General features: G+C 40.6%; 1 protein-coding gene across 1 annotated transcript in view; it reads left to right on the top strand.

Annotated features, from left to right (window-relative positions):
• Positions 1-19,964, top strand: part of BRCA2 (BRCA2 DNA repair associated) — a 50,757-nt gene that overhangs the window by 15,438 nt on the left and 15,355 nt on the right. The window contains 5 exon segments of the mRNA XM_054974441.1: positions 1,141-2,265; positions 9,679-13,932; positions 16,009-16,104; positions 16,545-16,614; positions 18,862-19,295. Of these exon segments, the coding sequence (XP_054830416.1) occupies positions 1,141-2,265; positions 9,679-13,932; positions 16,009-16,104; positions 16,545-16,614; positions 18,862-19,295 (5,979 nt within the window).

Here is a 19,964-nt window from a genome sequence, read left to right as displayed (position 1 = left end):
CTGCACACTCCCACCACATATGGGAGTACCATCCTTTCCCGTTTCTGCAGTTTGAACTTAGTCTTGAGAACATATTAGCTAATATAGCCGGGGTTCTATACCACTTCGTGTAGAATTTCAATTCCAGCTCTCTGAATTTATGCACTTTTATCTCCTGTATACCTTTTATAATTCTGTCAACTCTTCTATCCGCTAGACTAATTTCTACGCTCCACTTCCCCTGAAGGAGGGTTCTTGTCCGATCTTTATCAGACATCATCCTTCTATATATCTTGCCTGCTAATCCTCTTTTTGTGTTTATCATTACCTTTAATAACTTCTCCATTGGTTCCCCTGCCGTCAGAGTCCTATTTTCGATTATCTTTTTAAGTCTATTATGTAGACCTATTAGCTTCAACCAATATTGCCTTCCTATTTCATCATGTAATGTTTGTAATGGTTTAAGTGACTGCCCACATAGTATATCTTGCAATCTAGTGTACCCTTTCTGTTTAAGTAATCTCCACCATTTCTCATCTTCCTCCTCCTCATCCAATGCCTCTAATAATACTTGTTTAGATACTCCCTTTAACCATTTCGGTTGCCATTTCCTCCAAATCATTAATGCTGTTTTTCTCGGCCCCGGTTCTAACATACTGTATTTAAACTTTCCTCCTGTAAATACTCCAAATCTTCCAACCCCTTTATTTGCCTCATTCTCTATTCTAACCCATTTTTGTTCACTTCTCTACCTATTGCAATTCCTGTTAACAAACAATTGTATGACAATTCAATTAGTCACTTGCTAAAAATAACTTCATAGAATTTCAGTTTTGTCACAGTTGCTCAGCCAGTTTGTCTACTTGAAGTAAATTGCTTCTGTAAATCTTCATTAACATAGTCAAAAAGGCCCTATTGACTATAACTATTTCTATTTCCAAAAAGAGCCAATAATCTAAAACTATAGAATATTTATCTTTATAAATATAAAAAGATCAGTTTATTCATTTTCTCACTGCAGTAGTCTCTGTAATTAGCATAATCTGTCTAATCTATTAATGCATGAAATACTTGATTAGTTTTTTGCAATGTATGATCAGCCCATTGACCAGTTGTTTAAAAAAATAAATTTTTATTTTGATGACTTTGTAATATTTACAGATTCTGCAATATTATTAGAAGATAGCTTTGGAGCAGACATACTTCCCAATAAGTCAAGTGTAAACCAAAAGTCACCTGATGTTTTAGAAGACAAAGAGATGCATGAAGAGACTGATAGTATGGAAGATACTGAGAGTGGTTTTTCTGTATGCCTTGCAAGTGGCAAAACTTTCCAAAGAGAAATGAAAACAGCAGTATGGAAGAAGAAGAAGAAATACTTTGATAAAGTGAAACATAATGGCCTTCAAGAAAATAATGCAATGAAAGAGGATTCTAAAGATGCTAATATAGAAGAATACGAAACAGATTTAAATTCCTTCAGGTGTAATCTGCAGACAATGAGTATTCCAAGTAACAGAACACAAAACTCTGTGGATCGAAATAGTATGTGTGTAGAAGAAGAAATGCCATCATCTGTACTCTCTACATGGTCTCAGCTGGACCTGTCTGATATCGAAATAACACAGCTGGAAAAAGTGTTGTCGTATAATAGTAGCGCACCTTCTAACGTATATGTCAAAAAAAATTCTGAAGACCCCATAACATCTGTTGTCAAAGAGTGTGCTAGTACTAGTACTTTAGAATCATGCATACTAAACACATCCAGTCTAATAAATGTTCACAGATTATTGAACATTAATTCTCCAGAAAAGCCACCAGGTTGTGAACATTCTTCACTCCCCATAGAAAAGGTAAACAATAGCCCAACACTAATGACAGGTTGTGAGATGAAGCAGACTTCTGCTATAAATTACTCAGAAAGTGCTTCCTCCTTAATGGAGAACACAACGTTTATGGAATTCTTTAAACCCCATAGCAATTGCTGTAATAAATTCTTGAAAAAAAATTCCAAGGCTTCCTCTGTCTCTCCTGGAGACAGTATTCCCACACCCGCTGCTAGTGATGGTGGCAGGAGGAGACTCACAGAGTCAGGTATGACAACGATGAGCTCACTTTCCAGTTTTAAAAAGCGACCCAAAAAATTTGTTTATTCACTAAAGGACACTCCAGTATATCAGGAAGAAGGAACTACACAGGCTGTGGGATCTTCTTACCTTGTGCCATCTGGTGCATCATTAAAATCTTTCAAGTCTGAGGTTTCTGGAACAGCCATTGGAAATGAAGGTACATTATAAGATTTCTTCATACATTGATTTATAAAAATCAGATTTTAAAATTCTGTTTCCTATGTTTTTCAAGTCTTTGATAAGATTAGTGTTTACTGCACTGAAGAGGCCAGCCTGTAATGTATTCTGTAATTAAAAGTGAATTGTGTTTTGCTGAAATTAGGTTCTTTTCATCATGTTTCATAAGTGGTAGGTGAAAAGGATATACAGAAAGTAGGAAAGAGGCATTGTGAGGTATACTGAAGTAAGGAAATATATAGGAGAGGAAAGAAAAAGAACAGCACAGGGAGAAGAAGAAGATAGATGTAATTTAGATGTTTCAGAGGAAATAGAAACAAATTTGGTTAAATGGCATAAAGCTACATTAGAAGATTTATTTAAAATTGTAAAAGAGGAAGCTCACAGAATGGTTTAATTTCTCAGGAACTTGAAATATGCAGAAAAATACTTTGTAGGGTTTTGTAGGAGTATAAGCATTTTAGTAATAAAACAAAGTGCTAGCTGCAGTTTGTCTAATACCAACAAAATGTTCAGAAATACATTCTCCCCTAGAACCAGAGGACACAATACTGATGAATGGGTATTTCCGGTAATCCTATATAGACAGGAAGTTGATAGCATATTTCTTCCTCCTCCTTACAAAAAGTGCCTGCTAAGTCCTTTCACTTCCAGTTTCATTTCCTGTTATGGTTGCCAACTCTGGTTTGGGAAATTCCTGGGCATTTGGGGTAGAGCCCGGAGAGGGGGCAAGATTTGGGAAGGGGAGGGACCTCAGTGGCATATAATGCTATAGAGTCCACCCTACAAAGCAGCCATTTTCTCCACGGGAACTAGTCTGGAGATCTCTCATAGTTATGAGGCATCTCCAGGCTTTGCCTGAAGGTTTAGCGAGAAATTGGAATAACTACTTACCAATCTTGATGTCTTCCCCAGAGCTTCTTTCCCTGGCTTCTATGAAAGAGATTTAAAAAGATACTTCCCTGCTTGAAATACTGTAAGGAACAAGCGGCCGGGGGATTGTATATTTGGTGTGGCCATTAACTTTTATTGTATAGCAAGAATGTTATTTATTTTAATTTATTAATGATTGTAATTTATTAAATAGTGATATTTATTAATGAGTATTCATTTTTGTGACGGTTAGAGGATTGTGCCCGGGTACAAAGGGCACTTTATGATATGCACAAATGCACTTAGTCACTTTAAGAGTAAAAGAATATTAAGTCTTTACATAGAGTCTATTATTATTTTGCTTCTGATTGGTGTGTATCCATTTGCCTGAGGGTTGGCAGTTATACTTCATATCTTGCTAGAGAGCACATAGAAGGAGAAAGCTCAGACTAAAATATTGATCTTTGCCATCAGAGCCCCAGATAGCAGATTTCTTTTATTTTCTTCAAGCCTACTTGTCTTTTCTCCTTTCCCCCTCTTTTGTTGTCATTTCAAAGAAAAAAAAAAGAAGAATGGATTCCCTTCTACCTCCAGCTATGGTTTGCCTAGTGCCTACCCAGCTGTGATGTCTGGTGCAGGCTGTGCTGCTGAGGCCTTGGAGGCTACAACTTCACCAGACGGGGAAGGCAGGTATCACACTCCATGGCCAGCCTGACTGATCCTGCAGAGGCCCAGTTCCACCAAGAACCTGCAGCTTATCTTCTAGTTAGTAGCTCAGAAAATGGCACCAGAGCAGAAATTAGTGCCAAATCAACACTACTCGAAAAGGCCACTTAAGGAGATGGAGAAGAGGAGGACATCACTTAAAGTTATAGGGGTGAGTCACCAAGCAATTTCAATCTCTAATCTCACCCATTCCTCCCAAGACTCTAAGAATGAGAAGAAAATTCCCTCAGATATCAGTCAATGCTTCAAAAAATAAGTGGATAAATCCATGGCCAAAAAGGTCCAGCCAAAGGATTGGACATGTTCCAGGAACTCATCCCTTTCCCCTGGGTTTCCTTTAACAGAGTCCTGACTTACTAAGGCAGCTCATAGAGTTTCAGTATCATATGTCTCTCTCCCACTCATGATTCTGTTATAGGTCAAACTGTCGTCCCCCAGAGAAGAAATCAAAGGCATCAGAACAAGACCCTGAAAAAAAGAAGTCAATGAAATGTCTGCAAAAGAAGCCATTGCTCCAGCCCAAGCAAAGCAAACATCTTTTCAAATTGGAGGACCTCTCCTCACCTTCTAATCAAAGCCACAATTAAAAAATTAAAGTTCCCTGGGAGAAAATCCTCCCAAAGCCACTGGACAAAGGTTCCTTGTGGTTCTAGTTTTCTTTGAAGAGGAAATCAAAGAGGAATGAGTCACCCCACATCCCACTGGTCAGGCTGTTTTCATAAGAAAGGCTAATGAGATTATTCAGATACCTTTAATTAACACACCTGTGGCAGGTTTTATTGCAGGGGCATAAGTAACCAAGGGCGAGGCAGGTTCCCTGAAATGTCCTAAGGACCATAAGATGGAACTTAAAAGGGCTAACCTTCACCATTAAGGCTGCTGCTGTGAATTCTCTCATTGCTAGAACCTTGCTGTCTGGGCATCACCTGGACTTAGCTCCCCCCTGCCCAGCAGGCACGACACCCAGCCACAAGGACTCCCCACCAAAGCCTGCATCCTACCCCTAAACTACAGGACAAAGAACATGTTACAAAGAAAGAAATGCATAAGAAAGAAATGCATTATAATGCATTACAATAAACTGGCCACTTTAGGAGAGAGAGTCTCAGGAACCCTGCACAAACTAGCAGACAATGCCCTTGGAAGAGCTGACATCCACACCCACCAGCACTCCTGGAAACTGACCTCAAAACACCTCGGATGGACAGGCTCCTCATGAAGCCAGCTTCTGACCAGCTTACAAGGCTGGTCTACATGTGGGGCCTACATGTGGCTTTCAGAGCAGAGCCAGTCCTGCTCCACAGGCGGGGAATACCTCTATGCTAGATGCACCCAGGTTGTGTCCCACCTCATCACCGGATCAGACATTGGGCTACCTGGGCAGGGCCAGGCAAACATTAACTCCCAACTAGCCTCCCTTTGAGGCCACGGGAGCCTGGAAGGTGCTCCAACCCCTGGCCTCTGGATTGGTCCAGGTCTTGGGGGCAGGAATAGAGAGGTAGGATTAGAGTAAGGGCAGGGATAAAAGAGGGGCTCTGACTACAGACTGGGGAGAAGAAACAGAGGAGCTCATCCTGAGGACTTACACTCACTGAAGGGGGTAGGTCATCTCATAGATTTTTCTGAGAATTAAAGTGCTAGGCAAACACATTTTTAAAACAGGCTAGAAAAGGTAGCAGCCTTCATGCCAGACTTGAAATTCTCTTTCAGAGCCATGGCATCAGCTATGGTGGCCCTAGGCACCTTTGACTTACAACTTTAGGAGTGGATGCTTCTCCCAAGGAGACTTCAGCATCCTTTGTGTTCATAGAGGGCAAACTGTTTGGGGATAACTTGGATGACATGCAGGTCAAAACCAAGATAAGAAGAAGGCCATGCATCTCAGGAACTTCCACTACTAGTCCTAGCTTTCCCAGATTCAGAGGAGACTTCAGATATTCCCCCTGATTTAGGAACACAAGTTCCTTCAGAACCAAACCTCGATCCTCATGGTCTGGATAATTCTCCAATTCTAGTAAGGAAACCAAGTCTAAGCATACCGATCCTGATACCAGAGTCATCCCAGTGGGGGACTACCTATAGTTTTTTCGCCCAATCTGGGTCCAGTCTTCTCCTAATCTCTGAAAGTATGACACACCACTACCAAGGGATGCACTATCAAGTTCCTTTCCCTCCCCTTAACCCATTTCCAGTCCCACCCCCCATGAACAAGCCAGGTCAACAGAAGCCATCCTGCATCTGCTGTGCATACAAACGATAGAACCAGTGCCTCCACCAGACAGATTTTCTGAATCTTCTTTACAATTCCCAAAATGAATGGGGACTGGAGAGCCATCCTGGACTTCAAATTTGTCAGTCAGTTTCTCTAGTATAGGAGGTTCAAGATGGAGACATTGAAGACCATTGCTCAAGCACTTCAGTCTCAAGAATTCATGGCATCCATAGAGCTAACCAAGGCATATTTGCATATACCAGTCCAGCCAGCCTGCCAGTGTTATCTGTGCTTCCAGGATTAGTTCAGGAATGACGACATTTGCATCCAGATAGACACTGCCACCACAGTCCACATCAACAGAAAAGGGGGCACCTGATCTCACAGATTGCAGAGGGAGTCAAAGATCCCTTTTGCCTTGATAGAAACCTGCCTCCTGTCCCTAAGTGCATAACATATCAATGGGGCATATAATGTGATTGCAGATTGGCCTAGCTCAGCAAACAAAGAACTAAGGGGAGTGGAGACTGAACCCTTGCATCTTCCAAAAAGTCCTCCAAACGACTGGGACTCCTTGAGTAGACTTGTTTGCATATCCTCAGAATGCTCAACTTTGCCGGTTCTTCACTCATTTTTAATGCCCAGGGGTGGCCCCTAAGGCTGTTAAATGTCTTCCCTCCACTCCCCACTGTCACAACACCTGATCCAAGCCTTTCACTTTTAAATATTTATATTTATGTTACAATATAAACAAGTCTCTCAGGCTGGAGAATCGTCAATCACCTCACCACCCACACTCTCAACTGGGTCAGCCAGGCACGACTGGCCCTGATGAAGCAGATAGCTTGGGGCCACTGGCAGACAGCAGTGGTCAGTCTCAGCCCAGGATGCATCAACCAGTTCCCCATTACCCACCTCATCTCCCCTGTCTCTAGAGCCATTGAAGCATAGATGGAAGAGGGTCCAGCATGAACTAATGGAGAGGAGGTGAAGTGCACATTTAGCAGCTCAGAGGCACCTGAAACGAGCACCTTGGTGTTAAAAGACCGAGAGGGGGAGAGACCAGTTGTGGAAACGACTCGATTCACCCTCGACCTTGCCACCACTGATCCTGACTCAGCCTAGCTCCTGCAACCTCAGACTGCCTTGGACTACGACCTGGATCTCCCCAGTGATGACCACCTGGCTGCCACTGAATCTGACTTTGCTTCGCTCCTAGGACCTTGGACTACTCTTGACTGCAACTTGGATTCTTGTGCACAACCTACGGACTGGGTTCTGACTATGGTCTCGCTTGCTCCATGGTCGTCTCTTGCCTGCACAGACAAACGATGGCCCCGCACCTGGGGTGGGGTGGGGACCTGCAACAAGCGTGAGACAAATTGGATTTTAAAAAAATCATTTTACACATAGGAATCCTTAACCAGAGATCCTAGCAGATACCAATCAGGACCCCTTTTTCCTTGGATCCTACAGAGTTTGCTGTGGGTTATGTGTGTTGATGAGAACACAAGAGTCAGATATAACAAACTAAATTTTATTAACTTGGTAAACATGACATTTAATGCCTTCCCACTTGTATATCACACAGATTCCCAGAGCTGGGAGTGCTTTGTGCTTACTGGTTACAAAGTACGAGCTTTAAGAGTCTCATATTTAGAAACAATAACTACACAAGCTTAAGTCTTTCCTGTTTTTAAAAGGAACAGCACCCGAACTGTGCCTGTCTAAATAATTCTCTAAAGTCTTTATTAAAATTCCTGCCTATTCAGGATATCTTCTGTCCTTTCTCCATTCAAACTGCATTTCTTCTTTTTTCAGTTGGTCACTGGCTGTTAAACTTCCTTAGGTTCTCTCCCTATCCCCTGCCCCAACATTTCATTCAGCTTTTCAGATTTGATTGGTCTGAGCTGAAAGAGGAAGAAGAGGAGGTGGAATCTTCCCCTGTCTGTCACACTCACAATTCCAGCAGTGATAAACTCAAGTGGGAAAGGGCTGAATTGATCTGTATCACCCTTCACTGGTCTAGAAGGCCATGCTTCTCCAACCTGATGGAAGTATTGACAATACCTCCCAGCAGGTTTCCAGTTTCAACAAACCTGTTCTCCACCCAAACCCAAACTGGCTCTATTTTGTTGCATGGTGATTGAGCAGCAAATACTCCTGAATCATGGCTTTACATGATGTAGGAGAATGATGTAAGCATACTTGAGGGACCGTCTCTTCCCATATACTCCCCGGAGGGTGCTTAGATCAGCCGGTAAACACCTACTGATGGTTGCTGGCCCCAGGGAGGCTCAATTGGCCTCAACCAGGGCCAGGGCTTTTTTGGTCCTGGCCCCAACCTGGTGGAACTCTGTCTGAGGACACCCGGGCCCACCAAGATCTTGTCTCCTTCAGGTGGGCCTGTAAGACGGAGATGTTCCGCCAGGCGAATGATTGAGGCCATCAGGGTTTCCACAAATGAGCCTCTCTCCTGGTCTCCTCTATGTCTGTAGGGGTTCCATCTACCCGACAAATATGAGCGACCACACATGGTTAAGCTGCACCTCCACCTCCGTCAGATGTTATATGGTTTTTATACAGTGAGCAGGTGTTTTATTAGAAAGCTGTATTAATTTATTGTGATTTTATCTTGTATATTTTATCTTCTGTTGTGACCCGCCCTGAGCCCGCTTGCGGGAAGGGCGGGTTGTTGTTGTTGTTGTTGTTATTGATGATGATGATGATGATGATGATGATGATGATGATGATACATGCTGGGACTTCATTGGGAAGAAAGGCAGGGTATAAATGAAGTAAATAAATAAGGTGTCAATAAGCAAGTGGTTGCGAGGATGTATTCTCATAGTTTATGAGTTCATGGATATCATGCCCCTGGAAGACATCACTGCTCACTCCATTAGGATTTCTATAGCCAGTGCTGCCTTAGATATGGATGCTTCTGCAGCAGTGTCTATGTTTGCCTGCTACTACAAATTGAATACCATCACCTCAGCTGATGCAGCATTCTGGCAAATCCTATAAAAATCTCCCTCATTCTGTATGTGTCCTTTGGTTCCAGGAGAGAATGAGACATTGTAACTTGCCGTGAAAGTTCCTTCTGCCTGGAATTTGGAGGACATTTTGTCCCACCTTGTTTAAGTGGAAAAGGGGCAACTGGGATTATCTCAAGGCACCTATCCTTACCTTTCTTTGCTATACATATTTTTTCTACATAAAAGTTTCAATTTGTTACATTACTTTTGTGGCCTATTGCCTCTTGTTTTTCTTGGTTCTACATGTTTAACCTTTCTGAGTAGGCATAAATAGATTTTTCTGACAGACCTTATATTGCTATGAAAGTCCCTGAAAGAACTTGAGAGGCACTTCCTGTAAGATGGAGACAAAAATCTGTAATCAACTTCCTGTCTCTATATGATTGCTGAAAGAACTCATTCATCAAAATTATGTTCTCCAAGTTCCAGGTAGAAGGAACTTCCATGGTAGGTTCCAGTGTTCCATTCTCATGGAACAAGAAAGCAAGTTAGGATGTACTGTTAAATGTTGGTAACGTAGCTGATGTGCCACAATTTCTTACAGGGCCAACTGAAGAACCCTCAAGTGGTAATGAGTATGCTGAAGAGAAACAGAAAGTAGGATTTGAAAAAAGCTGCACTCAGACTAACCCTTTTCATGAAACTCTGTTCAATAAAAAATCAACCATGGGAATGGATCCGTTACCAACACTTCTACACATAGACGGGAAAAACAACACAAATCTACCTTCAAGTATTATAGCTGCTAGTCAAGGAACAGAGTCAAGTGAATATAAGATTAATGCAAGTAGTAGCAAAAATACTTCAGAAAAAGAAAACAGTGCAAAGCGTGCCCATCACACAAACTGTTGTTCATTCCAGGAAGAAAGTCTTGAGGAATCTGTGTTGGCAGTGCAAGCATTGAAAAACGGAAATGGGCAAGAACCTCTGGAATTAGCTATACAGCATTCTTTGGCAAGTAGCACTCAAAGAACAGAGCTAGAGCATTTGTCAAAGAAAACATCAAAGCCTAATGTAGATGAGCCGTCTAAGTTCATAGTCTTGGAAAAAAGTTTAGATCCGAGGCAATCTGTGCTAGGTTATGACAAGGAGATGCAGTTAGGACACACAGGTCATAATGAAAACCAATGTTTTGCTGACTTCAAAACTTCATCCAAAAAACGGATAGTTCTGTCTGATGACAACATCAGAAAAGGCAAATTGCTGTTTAAAGACATAGAAGATCAGTTTCTTAAAGAGTCTCCCTGTGAACAAACGCAGTGTATTCCAAATCAAAATGTACAAGAAAATGCCGAAATTCCTGCAGTTAGAATAAATAGATTAAACAAAAACATATCCAAATTTTTACATGTTGCTGATTCACAAGTGAGCCTTATTGAATGTGATACCCAAAACATATTCCCTGAATTTTTCCTGAATGCATCTTTTCAGAATGTGCTTAAAAATCAACAAACTGAAGGAAAACAGAATTTAACAGCAAGTCAAGAAGCAGAGGTCACTGAACTTTCTAATATACTGGAAGAAGCAGATAGTCAGTTCGAATTTACACAGCTTAGAAAGCAAAGTCATCAGAATTATGCTGATAAAATATCTGGAAACAATGATAAAAATCAAATAACTAAACTTGATATAAATCATGAAGCATGGGAAGATGGTTTTAAGGAAAGCTGCAAACCAGTAATTCAGAGAGCCACTTATCAGTCTCCTAGGAATAGAGACACTGCTAAAGAATTTGCAGTGCAGAAGCATAACAATGAACAGTTTACATCAGATAATTTGTCAAGCAGAAAACAAAACAGGGAAAGCTTTGTTTTGAACATGTTTACACCTCTGCAGTGTAGCTTGTCTGGTTCTGTGGAGTGTAGATCAGCTGGGAGGAAAGAGAGTGCTATTTATAGTGAGATCTTTAACAAACCTGGAAAATTAGTTAGTAATCTAGAGAGAGTGGATGAAATGCATAACCTTCATAAAACTAACTTAAAAAATAATTGTTCCAACAAATGTAAAACTTGTTGGAATAATCCTGAAAATATAAAAGAAATGGGTACTGATTGGCATCAGATAGTCAAAGAAGCAAGTGCTGAATACGTGAAGAAAAATAATGCAAGAGACGCTATTACCTTTGTGAAAGAAAAGACGGGGATGAAGGCAAGTGGAACAGGTTCTAATGAAGACAATATTGTTCATATTTCTGGTACGACAGAAGTTAATCTAAAAATTGTTCATAAGTATTCTATTCGCATGACAGGAAATGAACTGTCAGCCGTTGAAAACAATCACAGTGTATTAGTCTCACACTGCTATGTAAACTCTGAAGAGATTCATTGTAATGATTTGCAAGAAACTTTGTCTGACCTAACATGTTTAGCTGAAGTTACTAAAACTGAACTGAACTCCACTTTGAATAATGTAGATGAAAAAGAAAACCTTAATTCTAACCAATGGGAGAAAAAGAAATGCAGTCCAGAAGGTGATTATTTAGTACATACCATGGCTGGTCAGAACATTCTTGTTTCCAAGACAGGAAAAAATGAAATGCATCATGTAATGGTTGACTGCTGTGTAGGAGAAGAGCTAGATGATATGACATCAACTTCCTATGGCAGGACAGATGTTGGAAACAAGAAAGGGGCTGTTACTTCTGTCAAAAAAAGTATTGACTTAAATCAAAATGAAACCTTAAAACAAAATAGTACAATGGGTTTTCGCACAGCTAGGGGTAAGCAAATTGCAATCACTGACAAATCTTTAGCTAAGGCAAGGTATATTATTTCAGAAGAAAACGCTTTAACAGAAGAAGATGGTCTTAGTACTTTTGTCAACCCTGGCATTCAGCATTCAATAAAAGAAAAAAAGAATGAGAACGTTACCAAAGTAAGAAAGGAATTTGAAGATAGAATTGAAAAGAGTAATGAAGTTCTAGATCCTAAAAGTGGTTCTGAAGATCCTCTAGATCTACTGTCATCTAATGTTACCATTAAGCAGACTGAGAATCTTGAAACTGTTAAAGAACTTTATGAAAGGAGAAAAAAATATGACATAAATGAAGGCTTGGTGGAAGAGAACAGTCTAGCACATACATCAAGCAAAACTGACAGCTCAAAAACTGTATTTATAGATTCTGATAGAGATCAATGTTTGCATACTGAAGAAGGGTCTGGTATGTATGCAAAACAAGACATTCAGCAGCCATTGACTAGAAACACAAATAATGTATTGATTGCTAACGACAATTGGGATTTAGTTTCTTCAAAAACTAGTTCTTCTGTTTTAAAGGAGTGTTCTGCATTACATAAGTTATCTGATAATAATGACACAAATTTCCATGCAAAGAATATAATTTGTATGTCCCAAAAAACATCACCAGAGTGCTTTAGTGCAGAAGATTTTAGCACCTTTGAAGAAACATATAAAAATGATGATTCTACAGTCCAGAAATGTGATTTAAACTTATTGGACATGAACAGCTTACAAAAAGATTCATCTTGTAAAGTACCAGGCTTGGCCTCAAAGCTTTCAAAAGCTAGGCCAGTTGCATTCAGTACAGCAAATGGTAAAGCTGTTAGAGTTTCTCTGGAAGCATTAAAAAAGGCCAGACAGTTGCTTCACAATGACTGCTATGAACCCACAAAACAGAATGTGAAATTTCAATCTGAAACTAGTAAATGTGGCATTTTAGAAAGCTCCACTGATACCTTAGGAACTGCAGAGCAATTAGCTATGGGAAATTCAGTTGCAGCCCAATTTCCTGTAGCTGAGAAATATAACTGGGAAGATAAACAAGCATTACAGTATGAGGGGCGCTTATCCTTGGATGCTGAGCCTCAGCCAAGGAATCAGACGCCATGTTTTCAAATGATTGATAAGCTTTCGGATAGCTGGGCCTCCAGCAAACTGAATCATATCAAATCAGAGTTTTCTAGAGATACTGGTAACTCTGAATTTTTTAGCACAGCAAGTGGTAAACCTGTACAGTTAACTGAACAGTCATTAAAAAAAGCAAGACTACTTTTTTCTGATCTTGAAGAAAATAATCCATCAGTTCACACAAGTCATGTGTCAAATGACAGTTACAATGAGGTATTTTCTATTGGAAATAATATGACCCCTGGAAAATGCAAGCCACTAGTATCCCAAGGACAAAATGCTGAAGTAAATTCACAACTTTTTTGCGGCTTTAACACAGCAAGCGGGAAACGAGTGCATGTCTCTGAGAAAGCTCTGCAGAAAGTTTCTGATTTCTTCAAAGAAATTGATGATACCAGCAGCTTTGAGGATGGACAAAGTTTACAGTGGGATCATATTTCAACTATAGAAGCTCCTTGTGTAGAACATAAAGCTGATGAAACTACTTCAAAATTTAAATTGCAAGAGAAATGCAAAACACTTCATTCAACTCCAAGCAATCCTAATAAAAACAAGACTTTGTCTGAATCTCATGCTGAGAAGTACAGGCAGCTAGCACAATGGGAAAAAACCTTTCCATCTGCAAAGGAAATAGGACTTCAGGAAAGACACCAGCATTGCCCCAAAAGGATAGAAACTAAAAATGCAAGAAAACATGACAGTGTTACTGAAGGAAATCTGGATTCTTACCCTGTTTACTCCCAAACTCCAGAAAATGCTTTGGAAACAGAAGCTTCAGAAAGTGCCAAAGCATTCATGGAAGATGATGAGCTCACTGATTCAGAAGTCCAGAAAAATAAAAGAACATTCATCTTTGTTCCTGGGAAAATAAATCATTTGCTATCAAACACAAGAACTGGAAAAAGGCGCATAGAAGAAGAAAACAAATTTGGTAGGTAACACTCGTTTTTCTTACACTCACCTTGTTAAGTGTGTTTACTTGGCAGCTCTGCCACAGATTTTGGTTTAATTTATTAGTAAATTTAATTTACTAATTCTTCCTTAGAGAAGAATTAATGTTCTCTGAAAAATTGTAGTCCAAACCTTATATGCCAATATAATGGGAATGCAGGACTGGGATTTGGGTGGGTGGTGAGCAGGAGATCTAGCAGAAGAGGATCAGTGAAATCTCCGCCTGTGTCCACTGATTATTTTCTGCACACACACACACACACACAATGTTGTGTTTGCTTCAGATGGGCTTGCTGTTATTTGGTGAGTCAGTTTGGTGTAGTGGTTAAGAGCGCGGGACTCTAATCTGGAGAGCCGAGTTTGATTCCCCACTCCTCCACAAAGCCAGCTGGGTGACCTTGGGTCAGTCACAGCTTCTAGGTGCTCTCTCAGCCCCACCCACCTCACAGGGTGATTGTTGTGGGGTAATAATAACACTTTGTAAACCGCTCTGAGTGGGCATTAAGTTGTCCTGAAGGACGGTATATAAATTGAATGTTGTTGTTACTATTATTATTATTATTATTATTATTATTATTATTATTATTATTTTGGAATCAGCTGTGGGGAGAAAACAGCCAGAGAAGGGGGTAGAGATGTCAATGCCTGGGGGGAATGCCCTACCTGGAGGACTCTTCCAGGAGCACTGAAAAAAAGCCTCCTTTTTATTTATTTATTTATTTTGTCTATAGAATGATTGAAATGAAACAAGGTTTTGTGTATAGTACGGAAAAAGTCTGAATTTAAATTTTGTCCAGCAGAAAGATTGTGAAATTTTGGAGAACTCTGAAAAAAAATTCGTTTCAAATATATGTATTTATACATACGCTATTTTGTGAATAAAGGCATTTGTACTTTTTAGTTCAATAAATATACCAATTAGTAGAGTTTTATATGCTAAGTTATAAATGGTACGTTTTATGTTACTAAAGCAGCAAAATATATTTAAGCTTTGAAAGGATAATAGGTATTGTATATATTTCAGTTTTTCCCAAAATTTCGGGTCCCCCCCCCCCCCGTAATCTGAAATTTCCTTAAATTTTACTGGGGTTGGTGGGTTGGAGAACTGGTGGCATTGCTTAAGTGCTTCCCCTCCAGATCTTCCCCACAGTTCCATTTCCCCATTTTTTGTATCTCTTTCCCCAATAAAGTTTAATGTGAATGCTCTCACTGTTGTTTTGAAAATGCTAACAGCAGTCCATCATCTTTATTTCACAATATTTTCAAGATTAGGACTTCATCTGTGATTAGTGGAAACATTTATCACATCAACAGAAAACCTTTACTAGGTCCAGTATCCCTTTACATGGCCATGCTATCATCAATAAAATCTGTAAGAAAGTGTTCATTGAATACAGTTTTGGAAATGACTCAATAGCAATTCAAAAGTCTAGTTATCCTTTTTACTCCCAAACTCCAAAAAAGCCAAAAGTCATTCAGAAAGTTTTTGTTTATTAATATGTTCCAGAGCTTGGTTTGGAAAACTGAATTAATTATATCACCTCACTTGAGAAATGTGCTTGGGGAATTGTTGACATATTTTCAGAATCAATAAGGAATAAAATCATACGGCAATATCTCACATGCACATTTTTCAAGAATAGCAGTATTTTATATTTTTCCACTCTGCGGCAATTGTATAGGGCTGCTCATGCTGCAGAAATAGTGACAAGAGCTGGCCTTTAGAATGTAAAATATTTTCCAAGATTTAGTTTCCATCTACCTCACAGGGCGATTGTTGTGGGGATAATAATAACATACTTTGTAAACCGCTCTGAGTGGGTGTTAAGTTGTCCTGAAGGGCGGTATATAAATCAAATGTTGTTGTTATTAAATAGAACCAAAACATTGGTATGGTAAAGCTGGTGTTTTGTTAAGAAAGACCTTTTCTACATGAAGAGAAAACATGTTAATTCATTCCCTTCGTTGATGGTATCAGTTTTAATTAAAATACAATAGGCAGTATCCCAAGAAGTTAAAATTCATCTCAAAATGGTCACTGGCATTTCCTTTTCAGGAGAACCTCCTATTAAAAGAAAATTGTTACCTGAGTTCGATAGATCAGAAGGGCCCAACAAATGCTTTTTAAAAGCCTCAAAAGCTACTCCAGATGGTAATTATATTTTTCTTAAGGGTTACATCATGGATATAAAGTATGGTATTTGTTCTTCCTCTTTCTCTTTTGTAACAAAACTTTCAACATATTTTAAACTTGCTTAAATTACTGTTCTAAATTAGAATCCTACTTTGCAAACAGCATTCTCATGAGATTTTAGTCTTCATTTATGTGTTTGTGACGACTACTGCATTTGTGCATACTGAGCCCTATTGCAGGTAGGCAACCCTTGAGTGAATTTTTTTTTAAAAAATTCTGTTTGGAATTAAAGTAATAAAATTACTACTTAAAGAACATTCTTTTACAAAGGAAGAAGAGGCTCATAGACCTGTATGCATACAGAGAAGGGGGCATTTCCTGAAATTTCCTCTTTGGTGCAACATTGAAATGTGCTGTGTTCCATTCCCCTGACTTCCAAATGATTTTTTTTCATTTAGATACAATACATGACAGAAGAAAGTTCAAATACAATATTGAGTTAAAGCCTGTAATCAGTGTTCCTTTCAGGTAAGAAGAACAATTGATGTGAACATCTAGAGATCCCTTTAGGCATCTGTGTACTTTTCCTTTTATCTCCCTTTCCAGTAACAGCTTCTGAAACTTGCCTGAGTCTCAGAATCGCCCCAGTAGAACATAACAGAGCTAGAAAGAAACATTCACATTTCTGTCTTGCATACAAGTTCTTTGTGTAGTGCTGTAGATAAGGAATGGGCAGAAAGTCACTTTCCTAAGAAATTAAAAACTTTTCTGCGAAGGAGGAAGAGATACCTACACCTTTGCTTTGAATGGGAAGATAACAGCACCAGCACCCTTTCCCATCCATGTGTCTTCCTCTCACATGTACACATGTACATCCTTGCTCTGGGAAATGAGTGTTATTGATTGACCTGGCACTGACCTGGTTTGCCTCTTCCAAGGAATTCTTCTGCAAGACCAGTTCCAGTTTGGAATGAGATGGTTTGCTCTGGGAGAACATTGGGGGAAAGGTTTCTTCACCCAAGCATTTCAGATGTACTTTACTGTGCTCAGAAACACTATAACTTTTGTACAAGCTGCCACTCCATGACTGGCTGCACCCACCAAACCACTATTGTTTGATTGGTAGCCCACAAGACCCTGGGAAAAAATGAAATAGTTCTCAGAAACAAAGTCTGCCCTCCCTTGCTCTAAATCACACAGACATTTAAGGGGGAAATAATTGTGTGCAGGGATCATTTCGTAGAAAAAAAGCTGCAAGAGCTCATTAGCATAACTCATTAGCATATGCCACGCCCTTGCCATCTCCAAATGGGTCATCATCATAACTGATTTGATTGGGCCTGAAATGGCCGGGATTCGGCTGCTGCCAGACGGGGGAGTGTTCCCCCACCTGGCAGTGGCCTGATCAGGGCCGTCTTGGCCCCAATCCAGGTCGAAACGGGCCCAAACTGGCCATTTTGGGCATGTTTGGGCCTGGATCGAGTCCAAAACGGCCCAGATCAGGTTGGTGCCGGGCAGGGGAGTGGTCCCCCGCCAGGCACCAACCCAATCCTGGCGGTTTTGGCCCTGATCCTGGCTGAAACAGGCCCCAAATAGCCAAAAATGGCCATTTTGACCTGTTTGGGCCCAAATCAGGGCCAAAACAGCCTGGACCACGTCAGTGCCAGGCAAAGGAGGGCACTGACCTGATCCCAGCCATTCTGGCCCCAATCCCAGTGGAAATGGGCCCCAAATGGCCGAAAATGGCCAGTTTGGGCCTGGAGAAGAGCCAAAACAGCCCAGACCAGGTCAGTGCTGGGCAGGGGAGGGTTCCTCTGCCCGGCACTGACTCGATCCCGACCATTCCAGCCCTGATCCCAGTGGAAATGGGCCCCAAATGGCCGAAAATGGCCATTTAGGGCCCGGATTGTGGCCGAAATGGCCGGGACCGGGTCGGTGTCGGGCAGGGGGACCCGGTGGAAATGGGCTGAAAATGGCCAGTTTCGGCCTGTTTGGACCCATATCAGGGTCAAAATGGCCAGCACTGGGTCAATGCCGGGCAGGGGAATGCTCCCTTGCCCAGCACAGGGTCGGTGCCGGCCATTTCGGCCCTGACCCCTGCAGAAATGGGTCCCAAAATGGCCAGTTTGGGCCCGGATTGGGGCTGAAACAGCTGGGACCCGGGTCAGTACTGGGCAGGGGAGGGTTCCGCTGCCCGACACAGACCTGATCCAGGCCATTTTGCTCCGATCCGAGCCATTTCAGCCTCAGTCGAGGCCCAAAGGGCTCAAAATGGCCAAAAGTCAGGTGGGCGGGGCCACCTGAGAGTGACCTTTTGGGGGAACTGTCAGAACGGTGTTCCAGCGCGTTCCTCCTCCAAATAAGCCCTGATTGTGTGTCTTCCTGGCTTGATTTTAGCTATTTGTTTCTCTCTGAATTGATAGCTTGTCAGCCTCTTCAAGTTTGGATTGAGGCAAGATATAAATTACAAAGAGATTCTAAGACAGATTGATTCATATTTCATTGCTTATTTTAGTTTTTATGGATATTGTGTGATGAACTAAATGTCTTTGATGAAGGTTTTCTTTTTGCTTTTTCCAAGCTAAAACAGCATTTTAAGTAACTGTTATAGCATTTGTATGGAAGCTATGATACTTATGAATGTAATTAAAAACACCTAGTACTGTACAGTAGTAGTAAATTATATGTACTATGTCGGTTAATGAACAGGAGCATAAAAAGATTCATTTTGTTCACTTAACTCAGATCTTTATCAAAATATTTTTTTGTGTTCAGTTCTTCAAAAGAACGGCAAGAAGTTCTGAATCCAAATCTTACCATCCCAGACCAAGATCAGAAGGGATCTAAAAGTAAATCTAACTGTTATCAGCAGCGTATATCAAGACAATCTTCAAGCAGACCATCAGCTTCTTGGATCCCTTTTAGTAAGGGCTTAACTGAGGAAAGCAAGAAAACAGAAAATGATTGTACTGCGAGGAAACCTGTCAAAGTCTTTGTACCACCGTTCAGAACAAGGTCAGGTGTTTCTGAGGAAATAGCTCACAGCAAAGAATATGACTTACTGGGCAGCAAAAATAATAACAGAAAGGAAAAGCTAACTCTTACAAGTATTCAGGAAAGGACCATTGACCCAGAAAACGGTTCCTTTGAAAACGATAGTACCACACAGATATCATTGGTAGATTCTGAATTCACAGATATAAATTCAGGTATGTTGAATGTATGTGTGTTTTGTGTGCAAATTTGTTACCTTGCTCTCACCATTTATTGACCAGGGGCTTGGCAAACATCCTCTTCTTTGTTGCCTCTACATATGTAGATCTGTGTAGGCCAAATCTCAGAAATCCCTACAGTTTGGAAGGTAAGGCTTCCTTAAACTTCCAGATTGCCTTATTCTTTCTCATTCTTTCTAAGACAGTAAATGGAAAGGAGAAAATTATACATGCTTACTAAAGTATACACTGGGAGATCTAGTCATGGTCCCCCAACATTGTGTTGTTTTGCCCGATGTGATGATAAACAAAATTGATTTTTAGCACCTCGTTTGGATTTTTAGCACCTGTTTGGAAGTTCATTTCTGAACAGAACATATTGAGTTTGATCCAGCGCAAAATTTCTGCTTGCACTAGAGTTCTTGCACAAATGGAAATGCAAGAGAAGACCACGATATGTGCTAAATCATACTTATTGTACCCTTGTTTGCGTTTCTGCTTGCAGAAGATCTTGTGCAATCAGTTTCTGGGCATTAGTACATATAGGAAGGAAAGCCATAGGTATTGCACATGTGCAGCGGTGCTAAGTCCATTTATGTTTTTGATTGCATATCACTGGATCTGAGCCACTTGTGAGTTCATGCATATGTGATTGTAGTGGGTGGA

Source organism: Eublepharis macularius, chromosome 3 (genome assembly GCF_028583425.1).
Source record: "Eublepharis macularius isolate TG4126 chromosome 3, MPM_Emac_v1.0, whole genome shotgun sequence".
Classification (NCBI taxonomy): Eukaryota; Metazoa; Chordata; class Lepidosauria; order Squamata; family Eublepharidae; genus Eublepharis; species Eublepharis macularius.
Note: the sequence above shows the minus strand (reverse complement) of the source record. Positions and strands in the feature narration are given on the sequence as shown.